General features: G+C 31.9%; 1 protein-coding gene across 3 annotated transcripts in view; it reads left to right on the plus strand.

Moving 5' to 3' along the window:
* The window catches only part of LOC130445506 (potassium voltage-gated channel subfamily KQT member 1), a 61,914-nt gene that overhangs the window by 21,430 nt on the left and 17,582 nt on the right, over positions 1–22,902 (plus strand). For all 3 annotated transcript variants that reach the window (XM_056781160.1, XM_056781158.1, XM_056781157.1), the window contains exons 5-8: positions 11,406–11,496; positions 16,837–16,963; positions 18,378–18,553; positions 18,611–18,871. In XM_056781160.1, the coding sequence (XP_056637138.1) occupies positions 11,406–11,496; positions 16,837–16,963; positions 18,378–18,553; positions 18,611–18,871 (655 nt within the window). The remainder of the gene's footprint in view (positions 1–11,405; positions 11,497–16,836; positions 16,964–18,377; positions 18,554–18,610; positions 18,872–22,902) is intronic.

Consider the following 22,902-nt stretch of genomic DNA (forward strand, 5'->3'; position numbering starts at 1 on the left):
ATAGGAATTAGTTTTCAAAAACTAATTTTTATGACAACTTTTTTATCGTCGATCAAAATTGTTGGAAATGTTCGTATATACCGTGACCTATAACATTGTTTGGAGCATTGAAATGAAAACCATCTATTAGTAAGATCGCGTGTGATAAAAATTGTAGAGGTCACTATTTGTGCATAAAACGTGTTCAAATAGATCAATTACAATGAAAAAACAGTCAAATTGATGTCGAATTTAATTCAAATTTGACATAAAAAGAATCGTACCGGAAACCTGACAATTAATAAACAGCCTGAATTGCTTAGACTGTAGTAGAAAGAACTAGATCGAGAGAACAGGAATTATAAAATTTTCCCAGTAACTTCGATAGCAGCCTCATAAGTTATTTATATAAATACCATTTAAAAAATACCAATTCGTCTAAGAGAAGCAATTCTCAAGAACAAGAAGGCCCCACGAAGAAGGTAATCAATTAGGTAGATGAAGAAAATAAGAATCAAAATAAATTTTTTGGTATAAAGGATCATGGAAAAAAGGAACTTTTTTTTAAGAAAAAGATACAAATGAACAGAAAAAAGTACACCATAGAGAGAGAGAACTAGTATGAAGTTTTTTTTGAAATCGCAGTTCCACAACAACGTAATTGATTATTGATAAAGAAAAGACCCACCGAAAAAAATTGATAATAAGAGAAAAATCGTAATGGAAACGTGTAAATATTGTGATAAATAAACGCTGTGAGGAAGTTTCAAAAAGCAACAAAACATATCGACGAAAATACTTCGAAAATCGAAAGTTATTCATTGCTTTTATTATTAATATTCACAAAGAAATGAATGTTTTTTTTTCTCGGAAAATTTTTGAAAATTGATCAGACCAAAAATACATTTTAATGCGTAATTTAAAAGGTGTGTATACGGCAGTTACCGTGTTAAGTAAAAAATGTGTCCAATATTATTATCAAAACGCAATTTATTTGGGTCGTAAGAAAAAAAGTTGACTGCCGAAAATACTCCTTTGACCTATTGCCACTAATTTTTTGCACGTTATATAACGTAATCTGCACGCAAAATAAACGATGATATGAGAATTTCACCTGGTTTTAAGAAAATTTTATCACGCGATGTGAAATCCGTTATTTTCCTCATTAGAAATTGTTTTACTGGGTCACTAGACATCCCTCTGGAAAACTTGTATGTTTATAACGAAGAGAAAAAGTATAAATACGCTATACGAGGGTCGCTATGAAAGTTTGAAGATAGACAAATGAAAACAAATATTTATAATTGTTTTACAAAATATTCTCCGTTAAATTTCTGGATGCATTCAAACCAAAGGACATCATCCAAAATAAGTGATTTGAATGCTTCAGGTGTAGAAAAACATTAACCTCGCAAATCTGTGGAAATCACAAGAAATCATCGTGTACCAAACGATTGATGATTTATCAATTCGATGTTTTGACTGTCAAAAATGTTTTTGTTTGATCTGATGTGTGAAAGTCTAACATGCCATTCGGGTAGTTATATTCCTTTGTTATCATTTTTGGAGTTTTTGGAAAAATTAACCGTTGTGGACTAAATACATATTAAACCAAGCTAATTAATGAACTTTACGAAGAAATACAAGTGCGAGAGTGTGTCCTCTGATCTTCATACTCGCTTTGTGTTGGTTTCAACGTCAAAGTACATTTTATACTGTAGATAAAGAGTAACGAACAACTGAGCAAGAAAAAGATTCTCATCACTCGCCATTTTGTAGTAGACGTAGCGAGCAACTGAATAATTGAGAGTGTTACAGTAAGAAATTTGTTTGTCTACCAATTTTTTTTCGCAGCTTCATCACAGTATATGTGGAAGGAAACTTTTCGAAATTCAGAAATGGGAAGAGTTTATCTAAAAGCATATTCAAGTTAGTTTTTGATTTAAAAGAGCTGAAACGTTTAAAAAAGTTTGATTCTTTTGAATACAGAAAGTTTCTGAGACCGAAAGTTGTATTTATATTAAAAATATGTATCGGTTGATCAATTATCTAAATTAAATAGAAAATTTGTAAATAAAAACGAGTGGAATTTATCATTAACATCTTGAATTTCGAAATTATCTCTAAAATATACTAATTGTACGAGGATTGTCCATTTAATTTGAATTTTTACAATAAAAAAACGTGTTTAAGAAACTTCTTTATGCACAACTCGCAGAAACCTGCACCGAAAACAGCTTAAAACCACTTCTTTCAGTTCTTCGTCGGTTGTGAAAAGCTACCCTCCCAATTGTGTCTTCCAAGGAAGAAATTATGCACGTTCGTCTTTGAATTTTCTGCTCAATTTGCATAAACCTCACAGAGTTGGTAAGAACGTTCTTTTGCCCACAAAAAACGAATCACAGATCGTAACTCGAACTTGGCGTGAGAATCAAATGGAATTCCCATCCCCCACGGCTACCAAAACAAGAATGAACTGGGAAAAAGGGAGCCAACGTGACCCCTTGGAAATTGTTATAGAAAATTGATTGGAAAAGGCTTTTATTTGTTGAAGATAGATTGAAGAATTGCCACGATCCCTGTAAATACAACAGAAACCTTATTTTATGTACAATCCTCGTACAATATATGTATGCGTAGTAAATAAATTTAAATTTATGTTGACAGTTTTTTTCAATACCATCTATCTAAATATTTACTCCTATATAAATAAACTTTATCTTTTCTCTTTACCTCCAACTTTTAATTATATTGTTCAAACACAAGTTCTATCTATTGGAGAATTGAGTTTCTCAATATAAATAAAGGATAAGAAGTATCAAGTTTTATTTTTCCCAATCGAACGCGAAAGTCTCAATACCGAATTGGAGATTCTACCACCCTAATAACTCGAAGATTAATGTTTTTCGTATCTATTTTCCCAAGATGTTAACCTCAATTACGTTAAAATGAGTTTGCACTTCAACTTCCTATAAAAAAAAGAAGAAAACCGGAATTGATTTGATTAGAATCAAATCTAACAAATATAAAATGAAATTAACTGCAAAATCTGTATATTAAACATTCCATTGGCTTACTGAAACAACCCCTATTGGACAGAAAAACCTGAACAAGGAGACTTGGCCTCATCAAAACCTGGTTATTTGGTCCACTAATTTTTTTTTTGGAAAAATTCAAATGTGGAATCAGCGTCTTCCCCGAATTCCACAACCCTACAGAAGTTCATTAATATCCACAGACAGATACTACTCGAATTACTCATAAATTTCCTCGCTTTTCATATAAAAAAAATAAAACTACAACCGGAGACTGCAATTCAATACTTTGGAAGTATTTTTTGTATAAAGAACAAATTTTATATCGGAGTCATTCAAAAAGTGAAAATTGAAAAGCGTCTAGAATTTATTTGAGATTTGCCACAATGTTAAGTTTAAAAAAAAATAGTTTTGGAGCGTTTGCTATGTTTTGTAATAGATGAAGTTGTTCCAATATCATGAAGACTATAAATCACGTTTGAAACGAGAACAAGATACTATTAATTTCATTTTTGTATTTTTGTCGTTTAATATATAATTAAGATCAAATTTTCGCTCTGTGAGATATTGTGAAGATGTCACAATAAACAAATACCAGCAAATTTGAACCAAAAAATGTACTTACCGACCGTAGAAGTGACAACCTGCAAAAATAAAAGAAATTACTTTATTTTTGTTCAAATATCGCTTAATCTACTATTGAATTTTATATTATTATTTTTAGAATGAGTTTTACAATAAATCACACCCCTTTATCAAAATGTAGTTGATGAATTACTTCAATTTGCGTTATTACAGATTCGTGTCAGCCTCGAAGCCGCCCCTGTCTAATGCAACATTGTGTATTTTTGCTAAGTTACATGGTATAAGCAGATCTCTGCTATGATTAGTACGAAAAACGTAAATTCGAATCGCCAGCAGTAAAAATAAATTAAATCAAGTGAATAATATATTCAAAATACAGAATAGATAAGTGAAAAATACAAATAAATGTTTTTTTCTTTACGATTTTTGTCCTACTTTTCTCCATAGGGGCGTATACTTTTTTTATCTCAGTAAATCAAGAAAATTATATGAAATTCGTTATATCGATGCAAAAAGTGGTGCTTCAACAAAAAAGTTGTAAATCTTACAGAAAATATGCTTTTTGCATATTTTGCAAAAATATCGAAATATATTAAACCCTCATCCCTTTTGTTTGAGTACTCAATGGTGAGAGTTTGTCTTTCTTACAAAAGAACATATTAATATATGTTTATGTTTCCATTTTCCAATGTTAATCAAAAGTGTTAATTAATTAATAAAAAATTGCTCTGAAATTAAGTTTTTTATTTTTCTACGCCCAAATAAAACATTTTTTCCAGAACGTATAAAAAAATAATGTATGTAACTCGTGCTAAAAGTGTATATTGTGATTGACGTGTTGTGAAACTCACCTCTTGATTTGTGAAGCAAACAATCAGAGAGAAATCTATTAGTTTATGACTGTTTCTTTAACGTATATTTTATTTATTTATTGATAAAATTATAATTTCGATGAAAATTTCAAGGATGAGTTACTTTTCTAATAATTTATTTCGTTGTTATCGTTTCAAAAAGATTATTTCGACCCGGCTGAAACCATAAAAAATTTATTACACGACAGCGTATGAGGGGATGAGTTTGAGTTTTATAACACACTTTATTAAAAATAATTTCGTTTTAGATTGAACTTTTGTTTTATATTTATGGAACAGACTTATCATATACACGTTATTTTTTATGAATTTCATTTATTAGCAGTACAATCGAAATTTTATAAAAAAAAATATTAAAAATTTAGAATAAAACTCTGGAATCTATTTTTATGATGCATTCGAGTGTTTTCTATGATTGTTTCGACAATAAACTGAATTTTATATCCCCCTTGAGAATTGGAGCAATTTTGGGAAACTGCTTTTCATTTCATGATTTATATGAAGGGTCAAAGTTGTCACTTCTTTATTTATTGCTTGTTTTCCAGGAATTAAATACATTCCTTAAACACTTTTTTGATTTGCTTATCAAAATATTTTTCTAATTCTTCCCTGATTCCAACCCCATTTTCTATTTTTCTAATTTCGTTTTTGATGTTTCATTTTATTTTTTTCATCGGCAATTTTCTTACTAAGTTCTTTTTCCCTTTCCTCAATTTTTTTCAAATTTTCCATATTGACTTTTTCTTCCCCAATTTTGTTTATAGTTTCATATTTATCAAAAATTCATGTCTCCTTTCTTCTTCTGATTTTTCTCATGTTTTTACTTGTTTTCTATACCTAAACATGATTCTTCTGTCCATTTCAAGTTTAATTTATTTTCGAAAAATATGATCAACGCGTTTTTTTCATTGTATTATCCTTTATATTTATTTTTTTTCGTGTAATTTTACTTATAATAATAAATATTCAAACTTTGTGGATGGAAAACTATATTGTTGCAAAAAATATCAACTACGTTAGGGCTGGATAATTTTAAATTTCCTAAAACTATTTTTTTAATATTTCCCAAATATGGATTTAATCGATCAATTTTTCCAAAATCAAAACTAGGATCTTATTTTATGTTTAATATTTCATACTTTCCGAGTAAAAGATGAAATTTTGTTCCAAGTACGATCCTTTTATTTCCGTTTCCTTTGAAATGTCGCATGGTGCTTTGAATCGAAAGAAGACTTGTTAATTTATCTGACGTTCTTTGAAAACTTCAACCGAATGAAAATAATGTAGAACTTCATTTTCTATTGTAAATAGACTAGAATAGAAACAGATTTTAGATTATTTTCGAATAAATATATTTCGAGCGTATTTCCATTTAAACAAAAACTCATTCATAGACAAACCTCTAACAATATGATACGGTGGTTTCCCAAATAATGTTAATGTCAAATGACATTCATCAAATTTGTTATCTAGCAAATAATTTCGCGCTTATTCTGATGATAAAACTCTAAACACAATAAAAACATCAAAAAAGTAACAAAGCAACTAATAATGAAACAAAATAAGAAGAAATAATCGATAAAATAAATGGTTATAATAAGAATATGATAGATACGAGAATTTACTAAAGACGCAAGTATATATGTCATATACAGTGCGAACTATGAGGCTCCACCTTCCAAAGATCGTCATCATTAATTCCATTACCTCAAAAATGCTCTGGAGGTCCGAAGTTACTCGAACTTCGAGAGAATGCGGATAGAAGTTCGATCGATATCTCAAAAAAAACTGTTGTCAATATCGGTAGTTAGTTCTTATTCAAGATAATACATTCAAAAGATCTTTGCCTGTCAGGACGTCTCTAGATTGTTCCAGTGACTGGATTCATGTCTTAAGAACTCTATCTGCTATATGCCAAAGTGTCTTGGAACCTATAGAGGGATAATTGGACATGGACCTGTACGAATCGGCTATTAGAGCTCAGAACTCTAATAGCTGTTGAGCAGTTAAGGAAAAAGGATATTGAAACGATTCTACGGAAGAAAAAGCAATTATGAAAAGTGTAAAAGGACGAATCGGATAAAATGTATAAGTAGTTATTTTCTATAGGACTTTTTTTCCCGATATTTCAAAATTAATGACGTTTCTCGGAGTCGAGAGTTAATTTTCGTCGGTTTCCACTTTGATATATTAGATTATTAAATAAATACCCGTATTTTATCATAATTAAAATGGTTTTCAAAAGTAATTCCACTCTATTGTGGATCCCTCACACTTTAGCCCGGTGTTTCTATTATAAAGTTAATGGAAGGCTTTGTGTCTTTTCGATGTTTTAATGAAATTAGGCCCCGTTTCGCTTAAGCTCTATAGGTATATGTATAGAGTAGTGATAATCCGTTTTGTTTATAGCGGTGAAAAGTTATCAGTTCAGTTAAGTCAACCTCCAACATTCACTGTATAGTATGTTATCTTTAAAATCATAAATATTTGAGCTTCAGTTTTAAGGTACACCTTTTACTAATTTTTCAATATACGAGTTCGAAATTTCTAAAGATATCGAAGACCACCGGTATATAAGACCGAGAAATATTCTTTGATCTAAATTTCCATCGTCTCCTCATAGAGTATTTACACAGGTACAAAGATACTAACTGTTGCGCGTTTCGTAAATAAAGTTATCGTCTTCAGAAACTAAATGATTTTTCTTCTAGTTTACTTTCTTATCATTTTTTTTTTAATAAAATAAGGTGAAATTTTTGTTATGTTGTTTGTATTTTGTTAATAATTAGATTTGATCGGAATGAACATTTCGATTTACTGTTTAAATCCGCCTAATGAAACGAGTATTTTCAACTTCCGGAAACGGAATTTTTCCACAAAATCTCTGAATTATATTCTATGTGATTGATTGCCGGATGTTAACTTTTAACGGTGGATGAGTTGAAGGTTATTGTTAGGCTTTCAACACATAAATCTTCATTTGCTACCCTTCTAAATGATACAAAAAATATTGCGACTGTATATTGTACCCAATTTAAAAAAGAAACAGAATTTAAATTACGAAACATACTTTGCACGATTACATTAAAATTTGGTGCTTTATGGCTACCTAGTAAATTTTCCATCACAATACGAAACTTTCAAGCAATTTCCGAAACAGTCAGTCACAATCTGTATCTATCACCAATTACTATATTTCAAGACCATCAGACACTGAAGATAAACTAAATCATAATCATTCGCTTCACCTGTTTTATACATAATTTTCCCACCAATAAACCTTCGAAAATCTTCCCGATGGAATCAACTTTGGCGGGAGAAGGTTTATTGGTGGGAAAATTAAGTATAAATCAGTGTCTGAAGACGATAACTTGGTTATCGAAATTCACGTCACTCAGTGTAATTGTGAGTGTTGGTGTTAACAGTGTGTTTTAGAAATTCCTTGTTCAAAGCTTTAACCAACCACTTGATTATCCAGACTTGATATATAACGATGGAGAGCAGGATTTGGCGAAATTAGCGTTTAGCTTGACGCCATTTCTGCAGTTACCATCCCGTAGAGTTGTCTAGAACGTTGATTCTTGTCTTGGTGGCCGGATGGAGCTTCCATTTGATTATCCGATGGACTGTGTAAGGTGTATCATGTCCGCGAATGGTGCATAGAAATCAAAATCAGATGTACAGACTTCCGTGACGAATAACGTGGAAAGATGGAAGAAAGACGATTTCGGACTTCCACAAGACGATTTCTGATGTCGGCAAATCCCGCCTTTGAGAGAAGGGTTAGAACATACCAAGCTTTGTGTAAGGTGAATCCGGAAAATGTTGGAAGCACATTTCGTAAAGTCCAAACAAACCTTGATACTTCGAAACCTCATGTGTACCGGTTTTGGAGGCTGAAAAAGTTTATATTTCCTGAATCAACCCTTCAACGAAGTTGAAGAGCTGAAAGATGTTTCAAGAGGGTTGAAAGCATAGGCGGCAACACCTTTTTTGAAGAAGACATACACGCCTTAACTAATTTTGGAAACTATGTAAAAAAATAATTTGAGTTTTATATTTCTGCACAATAAATATTCGTATTTTGTATATAACCGAACACAATTTTCTTTGTAGATAGTTATACCTCATATATTTGCTTTTTGATATTATAAAATTAATGTATCTCTCATATTTTCTAGTGTATTATTAAAAATTTGTGGAAATATAAAAATTTTTAGCAACTTCATTGGACGTTTCACATTAAAAACGAACTAAATAGAACTAGAATAAATAATAAAATGGAGTTTAGAAATGAACTTTTGCTCTGTACTCGAGTTAATTCAATTAGAAAACAACTCGTATTTCGTTTATTCTCTTTTTTCTATTTTATTTTTCTTAAATAAACAGGCGCTCGTCTGTTGCGAAAAACTAGAACCAATTACATTTATTTTCCATGGAAAATAAACATTTTCGAAACAAGCTGATATAGATACGAGGGCGGTTTGATAAAATAACGACATTACTAACAGTCGAACATAGTAAATCCGGACTTCTAAAACACGGTTTATAAGTTTATCGTGTTGGACTTTATCAAAAGCTTTCTGGAAATCAATTAAATGAAAGACGTAATATTTCTTGTTCAAAATCATGCGCAAATGAGTTTCTAATCAGCTGATATTACGTTATATTTTCTTTAGTAGTTTTTCAAATGTTTCTTCATCCATTCTCAACTAATTTTGGTATGTTTTTTCGTCTAATTCTCTAGCTAATCTGTCCATCAGACTCCAAAAGCGAATCAGAGACAGATATAATTCTTACCAGTGATGTACTGGCCACTTTTTTCTTGTTTACTTTTATTAGTTTTGTTATTTTCAATTTTAAACTGCCCACAAAACATTAAATAGTATTTGAGATTAGGAAATTGTTTACTTTTACTTTTGATCATTGGCAACAATGACAATACATAATGTCAAAGGTCATACAATATTTTGATCTTACAAGGAATTGCATGCAATTTCTTGCACATTGTCTTGCAGTATGTCAAGCAGCCTTTAGGGTTGTTATTTTTTTATATACAGGATATAAGAGAAAGATAATTTTCAGGAATGGTTCACATATACAGGGATAGGATGTCAATAAACTATTTTAGTCAAATTTATAGTTGTAGGTTATCCAATAATTAATATAATTATGTAATGTCAAGTCATATTTTGTTAAGGATCGAAATATGTCGTCGTTTTTATTGTAAACTAATTTTTAAGCATTTGGGAAACGTCCAACTTGATTAATTTTTTCATTACTCACCGTATATAATTAAAAGAAATTGTTATTAGAGAGCTTAATTTTAACGAGGTTATGGCATGTTCTCGAGGAGCTCAAATTTCTTCGATAACAGCTTTAGATTAGAGCGTCACGCACACCTTCGTGACGTTCTAATATCAGGACCATTTGTTGTTTGTAGCTTCGATATTTTTTGCACTGCAGTCGAAATGCAGTGTTGCGAAATATTAAATCAACGAAACGTTGAAAATTAATTACAAATCCTCCAAAAATGAATTGCATATTTAATTTAAAAATAATTTTCCGCGAAAATGAATAGGCTAAAACATTATATTTAATTCATGAAATAATCAAATCTTATTTGTATCAAACATTTTTTAATGTCAAAATAATACAACTATATGTTGGCCTTAGGCCAACATTATACTTTACTGATGATCTACCACCAATTTAAACATATTTAATAGCAACTCTCGCTGATGATACGAGGGTCGCTACTAAAGTTTAGAGAGAGACAAATTAAAACAAATATTTATAATTGTTTTACAAGATATTCTCCATTAAAATCAATAATTTTTTTGCATGCGTTCGAACCAATTGACGAAGCCAATTGAGATATAAATAAGAAAAAATCATCGTGTAGCAAACAAGGACTGTACGATGGATGATTCATCAATTCGATGTTTTGACTGTTCAAAAATGTTAACTAACATTTAAAAGAATGATTCGTCTTCTGCGATTGGCTTCTCTGATTTTTCTCACATTCTAGAAATCTGGTGTACCATTTAGACATGTTCAAATATTCCGAAAAACCAGCCGATCATTTGCTTAGCACCAATCCACACGAGATTGTCAAATTATACGGAATCCAACGCGAACAAATCTATTTGAGAGCCAAATGTTCATGCAAGTATGTCTAAATCTCACGGTTTGTCATATGACGATTTTGCATCGATGTTTTCTGGCAAAACAGTTGATTTTGAACGTCTTTATCTTGTAGCAAAAGCGACCACCAATGTCAAATGTCAAACTTTCAGTGTTGCCATATCTCAAAACTTGAGTAGGAACCTCCGTAAATATTTAGATATATATAGATCGAATAATGAAAAAAAGTAATTCTTTGTTAATTGGAAAGAAATTACAATCTCGAAAAGTATATATATATATATATATATATATAAAGGTCTTTAAACTAATTTAGTCTTGTGGCCACGGGACGTAAAAAAAAATTCAGTGAAAAATCTTTTTACTAGATTCAGATTTTTTTGAATTGAATTAATAGACAATTTTCGTTGTTAGTTAGTTAACTTGTTTGTGTAAAATAAGTTGACCTCTAAAAAAATACAAAAAATCTTGTATACAAGATATATGGAATGATTCCAAAACTTGGAATTATCTTTCAAAAGCAATCCCTCTTTTCTATTTTATATTTTCAGTAATCTCGAGTTTGGGTGAATGATTAGTTTTTCTTAATATACGTTCGGATCATCGTTCAATCTAATCGCTACAAAGTTCATGATGAAATTCATTAATTAGTTAATCAATTTTACCTGATGATGGTTGCTAGTCTACTAAAAACATCGATTTTAAATTTCGTTTCGAGTTCGGAACGATTATTTCGAATCGAAAAGAGTTTGAAAACTGACAATTTACTTAGTTCTTTTTGTTTCAGATTTATGTTGGTGCTAGTATGTTTGATATTCAGTGTACTCTCAACGATCGATACGTATTCAAACTTCGCCAACGAAACGCTTTTTTGGATGGTGAGTAGACGTCAGTAATTTAACACCAATTGTTTATGAATAATACAAAAGTAGTTTAGATTAAAATCTATATATATATATATATATATATATATATATATATATATATATATATATATATATAAAAGAAAGTCGTGTTAGTTACTCCACTTATAACTGAAGAACGGCTGAACCGATTTAGCTGAAAATTGGCAGGGAGGTAGTTTAGAGCCAGGAGAAGGACATAGGATACTTTTTATCCCGTTCGACAGCATTCCCGTGTGACTTAACATGAAACGTCAGTCACTATAAAACGTGGTATAACAAAAAAGAATCAGACTTGGAATAACAAAACGCAAATGACAGCTATATAATTGACGTATAATGACAGATATGTAATGACGTATGGATGACAATTTGATATTTGTAAGAAATCTATATATATATATATATATATATATATATATATATATATATAAAAGAAAGTATTGTTAGTTACACTATTTATAACTTAAGAACGGCTGTAGCTATATGGCTAGAAATTGGTGAGGAGGTAGCTCAGGGCCAGAAGACAGACATAGGATACTTATTATTCCGTTCGACAACGTTCCAAGAGACGGACATAGGATACTTTTTATTCCGTGCGACAGCGTTCCCGTGTGACTTGACATAAAACGTCAGTCACTATAAAACGTGGTATAACAAAAAAGAATCAGACTTGGAATAACAAAACGCAAATGACAGATATGTAATGACGTATGGATGACAATTTGATATTTGTAAGAAATCTATATATATATATATATATATATATATATATATATATATATATATATATATATAAAAGAAAGTATTGTTAGTTACACTATTTATAACTTAAGAACGGCTGTAGCTATATGGCTAGAAATTGGTGAGGAGGTAGCTCAGGGCCAGAAGACAGACATAGGATACTTATTATTCCGTTCGACAACGTTCCAAGAGACGGACATAGGATACTTTTTATTCCGTGCGACAGCGTTCCCGTGTGACTTAACATAAAACGTCAGTCACTATAAAACGTGGTATAACAAAAAAGAATCAGACTTGGAATAACAAAACGCAAATGACAGATATGTAATGACGTATGGATGACAATTTGATATTTGTAAGAAATCTATATATATATATATATATATATATATATATATATATATATATATATATATATATAAAGAAAGTATTGTTAGTTACACTATTTATAACTTAAGAACGGCTGTAGCGATATGGCTAAAAATTGGTGAGGAGGTAGCTCAGAGCCAGAAGACAGACATAGGATACTTATTATTCCATTCGACAACGTTCCCGTGTGACTTGACATAAAACGTCAGTCACTTTAAAACGTGGTATAACAAAAAAGAATCAGACTTGGAACAACAAAACGCAAATGACAGCTATGTAATGGACGTATGGATGACAATTTGATTTTTGTGAGAAATCAATATCAAAACTATTATTAAATATTATATTAAATTAAATAAATAACAATCATAATGTAATGATGAAGCCATTGCATATTTAAATAAAAAGTGAAGTGAACTATAAAAGGTGGTAAAACAAAAACGCATCAGACTTGGAATAACAAAACGCGAATCTCAAACAGCTAAGTAATTTTGTCTATGAATGAATGGTTGAAATTTAATTACTACTGCCGCGACCAAGACGATCGAATCTTTCCCGACAAAGCCGTAATGCAAGAAGGATACGAAACACTGCAAATGGAAGGACTGAAGAAAAACAAGAAATTATACGTGAACAGCGCCGCGTTAGTATGGCTCGACTTTGCTCAATCACAAGAGCAAAGTGAGGCAGCCCGTGAAACGGCTCGGTTGATAATACCAAATCGTCGAGCGAACAACAGAGGTCAACAAATAGATAATTTGCAACGCAGAACAAGAGATTCAAGTGCTGATTTGAATCGAGCAGCCTTTTCGATACGATTGCAGCAATGATTACAGCTTGCATCCTAGCGTTTGCATTAGGAAAATGGACGTTGTTTGCGAGAAACGCCAGGATTATGCTGCCTTAGTGGTAAAGCAGCCACATTGTTAGAAGGATGCCGTACGGTCCATTCAGCATTAAAATTACCGTTAAATCATCAAACTATTGAAGAACCAACGTATAATATTGCAAAAAACTCAGTAATGACCAAAGATTTCCAAACATCATTTCCAACTACAAAACTTATGAATGGTTAAGAATAAAGATGTAGATGACCTGAACTACATAATTCAAAATAAGATCATTGGAACAATGCATTCATTCAAATCTATTGACTGCGTCAGAAATGAAGATGACGACACCAACTATCCATTTGAATTTTTAAACTTCTTGGATGTGCCTGGCTTACCACCGCAAAATTTACGCCTAAAGGTTGGCTCCGTAGGAATCATGCTTCGAAACATAAACCAACCAAAATTGTGCAACGGTACGCGTTTGCTGGTTAGAAAATTGATGAATAAAGTAATTTACGTGACGATACTGAAAGGAAAATTCAAAAGTGAGGAAGTTCTCATTCCGAGGATCCCGATGATCCCAACCGATATGCCGTTTGAATTTAAAAGACGTGGCAAAGACGATTTCCGATCCGTCTTTGCCACGACCATCAACAAATCACAAGGCCAATCCTTAAAAGTTTGTGGTTTGAACTAGAACATCCATGTTTTTCCCATGGTCAATTATATGTGGCATATTCACGGTCGGAAGACCATGTGCGTTGTTTGTTTTTGCGCCTGATAATAAAATAAAAAATGTCGTATCATCACAAGGTACTTAAGTGAAGAGCAACCTATGTACTAAAATAAAGAAACAATAATGAATAATTAATGTACTTAATTTTTTTTATTTTCTAATAAAAAAATTAACTTAATAAATTCGAAAATCGGCTTATTTATTGCATTTAAGGCGGAACAGAGTTGGCCGGGTCAGCTAATTTGTAATAAAATTATAATGTTCTAATCGAAAAATGATTACCATCCTCCAAGAAATGGATTTAATGAAATTTATTTATTTAATAGCGAATATTCTTTATATAAATAAACTTTTTGTATTCATAAATTGATTGATTGATCCTATAATCAAATACGAATCATTTCTTTGCTAATATCGAATATATTATTGTCCGTAAACATTTTAGTAAAACAAATATCCACGTCAAACGAAATGTACGTGATAATGCTTTTAATTTAATTAGATCCAACATAAATAATCGATAATTTTTTAGGGTTATGTTTTGTTTGTAGCATTAATAGTCCTTTCAAGTTTATTGTTGTGTAAATAATTCCCTCGTAATTTAATTCCGGTTAGCGACTCCTTTCTATCTCCTAAGCTGTGATCCATTCAATTTGAAATTGTCTTTTACGGAAGACATTTTTATAGTATAAGTTCTTCCAATATCATTTGCAAAAGAGTTATACGAGGAACAATCATTATTTCGTAAATATAACAAACCGTCAGTCCACGTGGACTGATCATCTCCACCGTTTACCAATGGAAATATCGAAACGTGAACGTAAGTGCATTTCTATTGACCGAAGGCGTATGTACACAATTTCTTTGAAATAGTCCAGCCAAAAAGTATGCGATAAGCAGTGACGCGCTTGGTAAGATTAATTTAATTCATAAATTACTTCAAATAAATAGAAAGAGAGTGAGAATAAAGACAGGTGTTAATTTAATAATGAAGATTCAGATATACAAACACAGCATTTTAAATATATTCGAATGTTTAAAAAAAGAAAATATTTGCGTCAGATAAAAGACTAAGTTCTAATAGACAAATGGGGTACAAAAAGGGAACTGTTCTCGTCCGGTAACCTTTTTAAACCAAACGCCCTTACAGGCGGGTACATTTTACTCGTCTATTAAAGTTCTATAATTTAATATTTAGTGGTAGCTAGTTAACGAAGTATAATGATGACTTTTTTCCCAAGTATGACTACAATTAAGTGAATATGTCTACAACCTTCTTAATAAATTAAGATCGTACGGGTTGTCGTCCTGACACATCGACTGATTGACTGATTTTTCTCAAAAACAGATACTTCTCAGAAAGGTTTAAGATCAACGACGAGTCAGTTAACACCCTAGTCCATTCACAGCATAAGATCACCACCATAAACACCGATTTTGAAAACATTTTAGAGTGAGGTTGCTGTTTATACAAAGAAAGCTGGCACTGCAGCTCATGATTTAATTCACGGTTACCGTTGAGGTTAGGAGTAATATAGTCACGTGGTCGAATTAGCTAAAACAGCTTCATAAAAACTTTGAGCCTACTTCAAGACCAAAAAGTTGTATACCCCGCAACACCTAGTTCTCTACAAGGCCCAGATTCGTCTATCTTTGGAGTATTTGGAGCTCGAGTTCCCAAGCGCGCCTTGAGGATTCTCGACTCAATACAGACGATCCAGAGTTGACCAGGAGCTTGGAGCACAGAAGAAATATCGCTGATCCGGCTCTTCTGAGCTATCCAGCATAATCCCACCTTGAGCAGTATTTGCAAGACGTACTCGCTAAACAGACGTAGCTATGAACACCTAGTTCACCTGTAGATACCTAGGAAGTCAATACATTGAAACTCCTTTCTTTGGAGCCGTGGAATCAGCTACCAAAGCACGTCTTTTCACAACACAGAAGTTCGAAATCAATATCGATTTCATGCGTTAATTGAGGCAGTTATACACCAACGAGGCTTTTTTTATGTATCTCAACGACTATTTAAGTAATTTGAATTGGAAATTGAACACCTACCATACAGTCCTGACCTAGCACAACAAAGCTTACAACTCACTTCCAATCTATACAGGATGTTTCAAAACTTTCGAATTGCGATTTATATCTCTGCATTAAGTGAAAAAAATCGGTTAAAAATCCCCAAACGATAACATGTCTATAACACATAGATTAATCGCAAATTAATAATAATGTTTAACACAGCCTGTGGAACGTTTAAGTTCCTCTCTATCGAGGGAGCCATAAAAGTATTTAGCTGCTGCCGCATTTTTGAACTTTGCGTTATAGACATGTGATTGTGGCCGCATTTTTGAACTTTGGTGATTTTTAATCTATTTTTTTCGCTTAATGCATGCGAACTTTTTGAAACACCCGATATTTTATGAAGAGGAAATTGCAAAGCTCTTCTACAAATATGGCAAATGCTTTGGTAATAAAATATTTAAAGCCCATCGGAGGTTGCGAAAAAAACAACCCTTGTACAGTATATTTTACTTAATAATTACGTTATAATAGATATTAAAAATGAAGTCTCTTCGTTATTTTTAAAATAAATAAGATCTTTATGGTAAAGTATTTTTTTTCTTGCAGGAAATATGTTTAGTTGTATTTTTCGGAGTTGAATATTTAGTCCGCTTATGGTCTGCAGGGTGTAGATCTAAGTATATGGGATTATGGGGTCGACTCAGATTCATCAGAAAACCCATCTGTATTATAGGTAATTATGACACATTTTCTTATTAAATTATAAAAAATATATATATTTAAACGAGATTAAATATCACGTCAAAATATAAAATTGATGAAATTTCGAGTTATCTAACACGATTAAATCATAACGTAATTTTTTTGTGTTGGAAACGAATGTGTATTATAAATATTCATTACGGGAAAACGTACGAAATTAGTTGATTAAACAAAGCCCTTTTTATTGCTTGAAAAACTAAATAAATTAAAATCCGACCAAAAGTGCATATGAATAATTGAATAAGCTTTCGGCTTTGCTTTACTGACGTTCGAAACTGTAGACATGTTCCATCAATAGTTAATTGCTTTCATAATATAAATGATTGATCAGACTATTAGCTTCATAAATGATGATAAAGGCACTTTGAGTCTTCGTTTATCATTATTTAAACATTAAATTAATCTTATTCTGAGCGTAACGTATTTTCAGTACTTTGCTCAACTTATAAAAAAATTAATTCTGATACCATCACTCACCATTATACAGTCTGACGCGCGTTTCGATTACCAAGTTATCTTCTTCAGAGACTCGGGGCCACCTCCTAGAAAATATCTCTGATTTTCACGTATGTTTATATTTCAATCTATGGCAATTCATAAATCGAATTAGCTTTTAAACTCTATGTGTTCCCCATCACTATTTATCTTCTTTACCGAAAAGTAAGCAACTTCAAAGCGGTAAATTATCACGTGAAGGCACTTTACAGTTCTCATCGTCATGTAAAACTTCTTGAAATGAACTTTTATTGGAATCGACGATTTCAAACTTACTATCGAACTTTTATTGGCCCCTCAAAGCCAAAAACTTTATCAAACGACGCATTCTATTTGTTTTAAAAGTTGAAATAGTTTGATTGGAACGTTAAAAAATTTGCTTTTAAGTTAATTAGGGCGTTATCCAAAATTAATGAGAGAATTTTGAATTGTAACGTTTAATCTAAGACATTTAATTCTACGAAACATTTTGAGAATTGAAAATTAACTCTAATAAGCATAAGATAAAGTGAAAAAATTTAATTGTTGGATTCAAAAAACAAATTGGAATCCTCGAACTCCGTGTACTAAATACGATTCGATACAAGTTTCGACGAGATCTAGGTATATCAGCAGCGAACCATTATACGAGGGTGGTATCAATTGAAAAAATAAAAAAAAAACTATATTCAATAATAAAATCGAATTTTATCTTTACGAAATTTTCAGACCACCCCTGTACTGTAAAGCAAGATTGGCGCAAATTCTTCCGTAATACCCTCTTTCAAATTTAATTTTAAGCGCTCTTCATAGGTCGAAATCACACGGTGTCGAATCCGGTAATAGCGCGGGTCACTCAATTCCCCATATTAAAAATCCTATTCGTATAAATGAAACATGTTTCGTTCCAGATTTAATAGTGGTAGTAGCGTCAATCGTGGTCCTTACATTGGGTTCCAATGGACAAGTTTTCGCAACGTCAGCGATTCGAGGGATTCGATTTTTACAAATCCTCCGGATGTTACACGTCGATCGACAAGGGGGAACTTGGAGATTACTCGGTTCAGTTGTTTTCATACACCGACAGGTAAAATTCGAAAAACGAATTAATATAAATAAACAATTTTCGAAATTTTTTTTCTAGGAATTAATAACTACGTTATATATCGGTTTTTTGGGTCTCATCTTCAGCAGTTACTTTGTGTACCTAGCGGAAAAGGACACAGTTGAAGATGAAGACGGTAAAAACACCGGGAGTTTTTCAAGTTACGCCGATGCACTTTGGTGGGGCGTCATAACGGTAACTACCATAGGTTATGGTGATACCGTTCCGAGAACGTGGATGGGGAAAATTGTAGCGTCGTGTTTTAGCGTATTCGCTATATCTTTTTTCGCTCTTCCAGCTGTAAGTATTATTAGAAATTGATATTTTCACCAGTGATTATGAGATATTTCATCGAGTGTTAAATGTGGATATTAATTTAAAAGGGGTAATTAATATCAATTAGAGAAATCACGCGAAATCGAAATCACTATTGGGAATATTTCATATAATCTAATCGAATGCGTTTCGGTATAAAATTTGTAATTATAGTCGATGTACAAACTAAAGTGAAAAAATAAAATTTCCAATAATAATAATTCGATTATAAAAAAAATAATTCAACAAAAACTCCAGATTTAGTATACTGTTACTTCGGTTAACAATTTTAAGCAACATATATTTATAATTTTGAAGTTTCATAATCCACTTCCTCATTAGGTTATGAGGGTGGTTATTGTTCGGGCCCGAGGGTTGAATGTTGTTGACGTACTGATATTCAAAGACTTCTGCGAGCTTCTGAGATATTCAGGACTATATCCGCTCGAGTATAACCGAAGGCAGTTTGAATATAGTGACAGTAAAATAAAAAAAAATGAAAATAGCGAATATTAATGAGATTTATGATGTGGAGAGGAAAATTTTCCATTATATTAACATTTTTAAACGTTCAAATGACAATTTTTCATAGGACATATTCGAACTTTCAATATATTTATTTTATTAGTCAATTTCTGTACCATTTGAATAACGAAGCTGATTTCGATTACACAAAATCTTCAATTGATAAGCAATAACAAGATTATGCTTTCAATGATGATTCTGAATATGATCAGGAATACACAGATAGCGAATTTTCTGATTTCACGTTACCCTCTGTTCGCCAGTTCTGAGAGTGATTCAGAAAATTCGGACATTAATGTATAATGGAAACTTGGTGTTTCCACAGTTAGAAAAGTATTTGTAGAAAATCAAAATCGTATTTGATTTTTTTCCACAAATTCTTCAATGTTCAAACACTTTCATAGTAATTCAGCTTTTTCACACAATACTTAGGCATTAGCACAACCAATATAAAAGCTGAACTAGATTCTACTTCAGAAATGTTGAAGAAAATCCACCAAGCGGAAGTGGATGATCGTCGGCTTGAAGTGTGCGAGCTAGCAGACATAGTAGACAGTTCAAAAAGTGCATTACATCGTATATTAACTGGAAATTTGGACATGAGAAAGCTGTGTAGAAAATGGGTGCCGAACTTGTTCATAATTAAACAAAAACAGCGTTCCGAAGATGTTTCGAGTGTTTGGCTAGATTGAACGTGGGTCCATCACAGACAAAAGAACAATCAAAACAATGGACTGAAAAGGGAGAATCTGTTCCAAAGAAGGCAATGACCGTTCCATCTGGTCATCGCGTCGGCTTTTTGGGATAATTTCCATAAAGTATCTTGATAAAGGCAGAATCAAGGAAAAACCGTCATATTTAGCTGAGAAGAAAGTGTTGTTTCATCAAAACAATGCACCAGCTCACACATCCGTTATTGCAATTATCAAAATCAATGATTGCTACCTAATGCACCCTATTCGGCAGATTTAGCCCCCTCGGATCGTTTTCTGTTCCCAGACTTGAAAAAACGATTCGGTGGTTAAAGATATTTTAACAATGAAGAGGTGATGTCGGCTATTTTGAGGAACTTATTGAACATCGTTGGTAAAATTGTATGGAACTGAAAGTAAGAAATAAATTGTTGTGTTTTCTTTGTTGGGCTAGTTACTTTTGTTCAAAGGTGAAAAATCGACATTCAGAATTGATGAAAATACTCCAATTTTGTTTACTTGTAGCCCCTTATATCAGTGCAATTTTACATTATCTTATTCATTTAGTTTTCTGGAAAATTTGCGAAAATTTTCCGGAAAATCCACATATGGCGACGATGAGAACGTCAGCGCTATAGAAAAACTCTTTTTGGGAAACCAACACAATACGCGAAGAATTAGGCATCGACGTAATAAATTATTATCAAGAAGGGCTCGGTTATCGCGAAATTTCAGCCAATATTTCTGAATTTTGAGCAAAAATTCACCATTGACGAGACTTGGGTACACCACTAAGTTAGTAAGAGTCTTTTAAACGGTGGAAAAAGGACGAAGAGCTAAAGTTGGCAGTTAAAGCCAAGGTTACACCGTCAATGAGAAAGGTGTTATGTACAGAGTTTTGCGATATGAAAGAAGATAAATGCGGTCGAGTTCCTCACTAAACATAGAGCTGTGAACAGTCGGTATTATGATAATCTAAAAAATACGGTAAAACCTATCCACAGATCAAAACGACTCGATATTATATTACCAAAAAGTGCCAGAAGTCTGAAAGAAACTATTCAGCAAAATTATATTTGAACCACCCTCGTAAGATTGTACGTGTTTTCATTGGAATTTCAACCGTTTTAGACGCTTAACCTCCGTTTTACAATTATATGGATATCTCCACATTAAATAATAATAATCCGAGATACCTTCATATATCATCTCCACAAACCAACCCCTTCGGTATAAAAAAGAATGTGAAAGTTCCAAAATTATCTCAAACAGTTTTATAATCAACGAGTTGTGTTCAATATATAAAGTACACATGATTTCGCCAAAAAAAATTTCGAACAAAGGATATTATAGTTGATAGAAGGGATAGATGGTGTTTGAGGATTTTCTCTGAACTAATACAGATAAGAAATTCCTTTCAAATCGTTTATCGAGGTACATACCTTTTGTATGCTTATTGGGTCGTCGATACGTATTAATATAATCAAATATTTATCAAAGGAATAGTGAACTATAATAAAGACAATTTTTGATGTCTAACGCAACCATAAAATGTTAAATTCGCATATAACTTAAAAATAACTAAATAAACACGGGAATAAAATAAAATTTTAGTGTACAGAAAGATGTTATAGATTTAATTTCAATTGGCAAATGATTGTGCATTTTTTTGCATTGTAAAATAATGAGCCCTCAACTAATTCTGCACGTGGAGTAGATTCCTAAGCTGTGTAATGACCTAACAGCTCTAAAGAGAAGGGCATATCGGAAATGCGACTCAATAGGGGCATAAAAAACTGTTGAGGTTGATACGTTCAGTTCTTGAGAACCTGCAAGGTCATTTGCATAATGAGCAGTTGCCATTTCTCTTCAAACCACTAATTTTCCTTCGGAAAACTCTTTGTCACTGATAGTTCCAAGTTTTGTTTTTTGTTTTTCCGGTTGCGATTTTCCTGATTTTTCAAGTACATTCTGTTCCTTTAGAATTTTTTTTACATATTAATAAATATGACTCGATTTTCAAAATTTTAGGAGGCGAAAATACTGTCACTGAAAATTCCAAGTTTTGATTTTTGTTTTTTGTTCGACGATTTTCCTGATTTTTCAACTACATTCATTTTCCTTTAGAATGTTTTTTACATATTTCCCATAGATTTTGAATTTTCTGCCCAATTTTCATAAGCTGATTCACAGTTTTCCAGTCTAACTATCAAAATCAAAAGTTATCCTGCAATTTCTCAATTTGTAATCAAAATATTTTATGAGTTGTGATTCGAATGGATGCTTTGTTTTTCCATCCTTTACTAAAAATATATGGGATTTCGTCAAAGTCAAATATCACTTTGGTATCATGATTTAAGTCGACAGATGCTTTTTTTATATCTTTCAATTTCCATCGAACAAGTTTTTCTCTTTTACTGATAGTCCTTCGAGATATATGAGAAATTTTACATAAAATAAGTCAGGCAATCATACTAATATAAACGATTTTTATACTCAATCTGAAAATTGTTTATTTTGGTTATAATACGCTACAGTTTTCCAAGAAATTTCCCTTACTACAGATCAACTATCTTATTTTCATCCCGAAATCTCTGATGAAGTTCTTCAAGAATCTTTTCTTTTCTATTCACCACTCATACTTCCTAAATTTTCAGGAAAAAAATTCGAATGCAAAGGCAAGAAATGCATCTTCGACAATCATTTTTACCTGATGAAAATTCTTTATCAAAGCATCTTCATATTTTTTTTCAATTTCCCAAAAACGCTTCGACAATATATTTGAATGAGTTCCAAGCA

Source organism: Diorhabda sublineata, chromosome 6 (genome assembly GCF_026230105.1).
Source record: "Diorhabda sublineata isolate icDioSubl1.1 chromosome 6, icDioSubl1.1, whole genome shotgun sequence".
NCBI lineage: Eukaryota > Metazoa > Arthropoda > Insecta > Coleoptera > Chrysomelidae > Diorhabda > Diorhabda sublineata.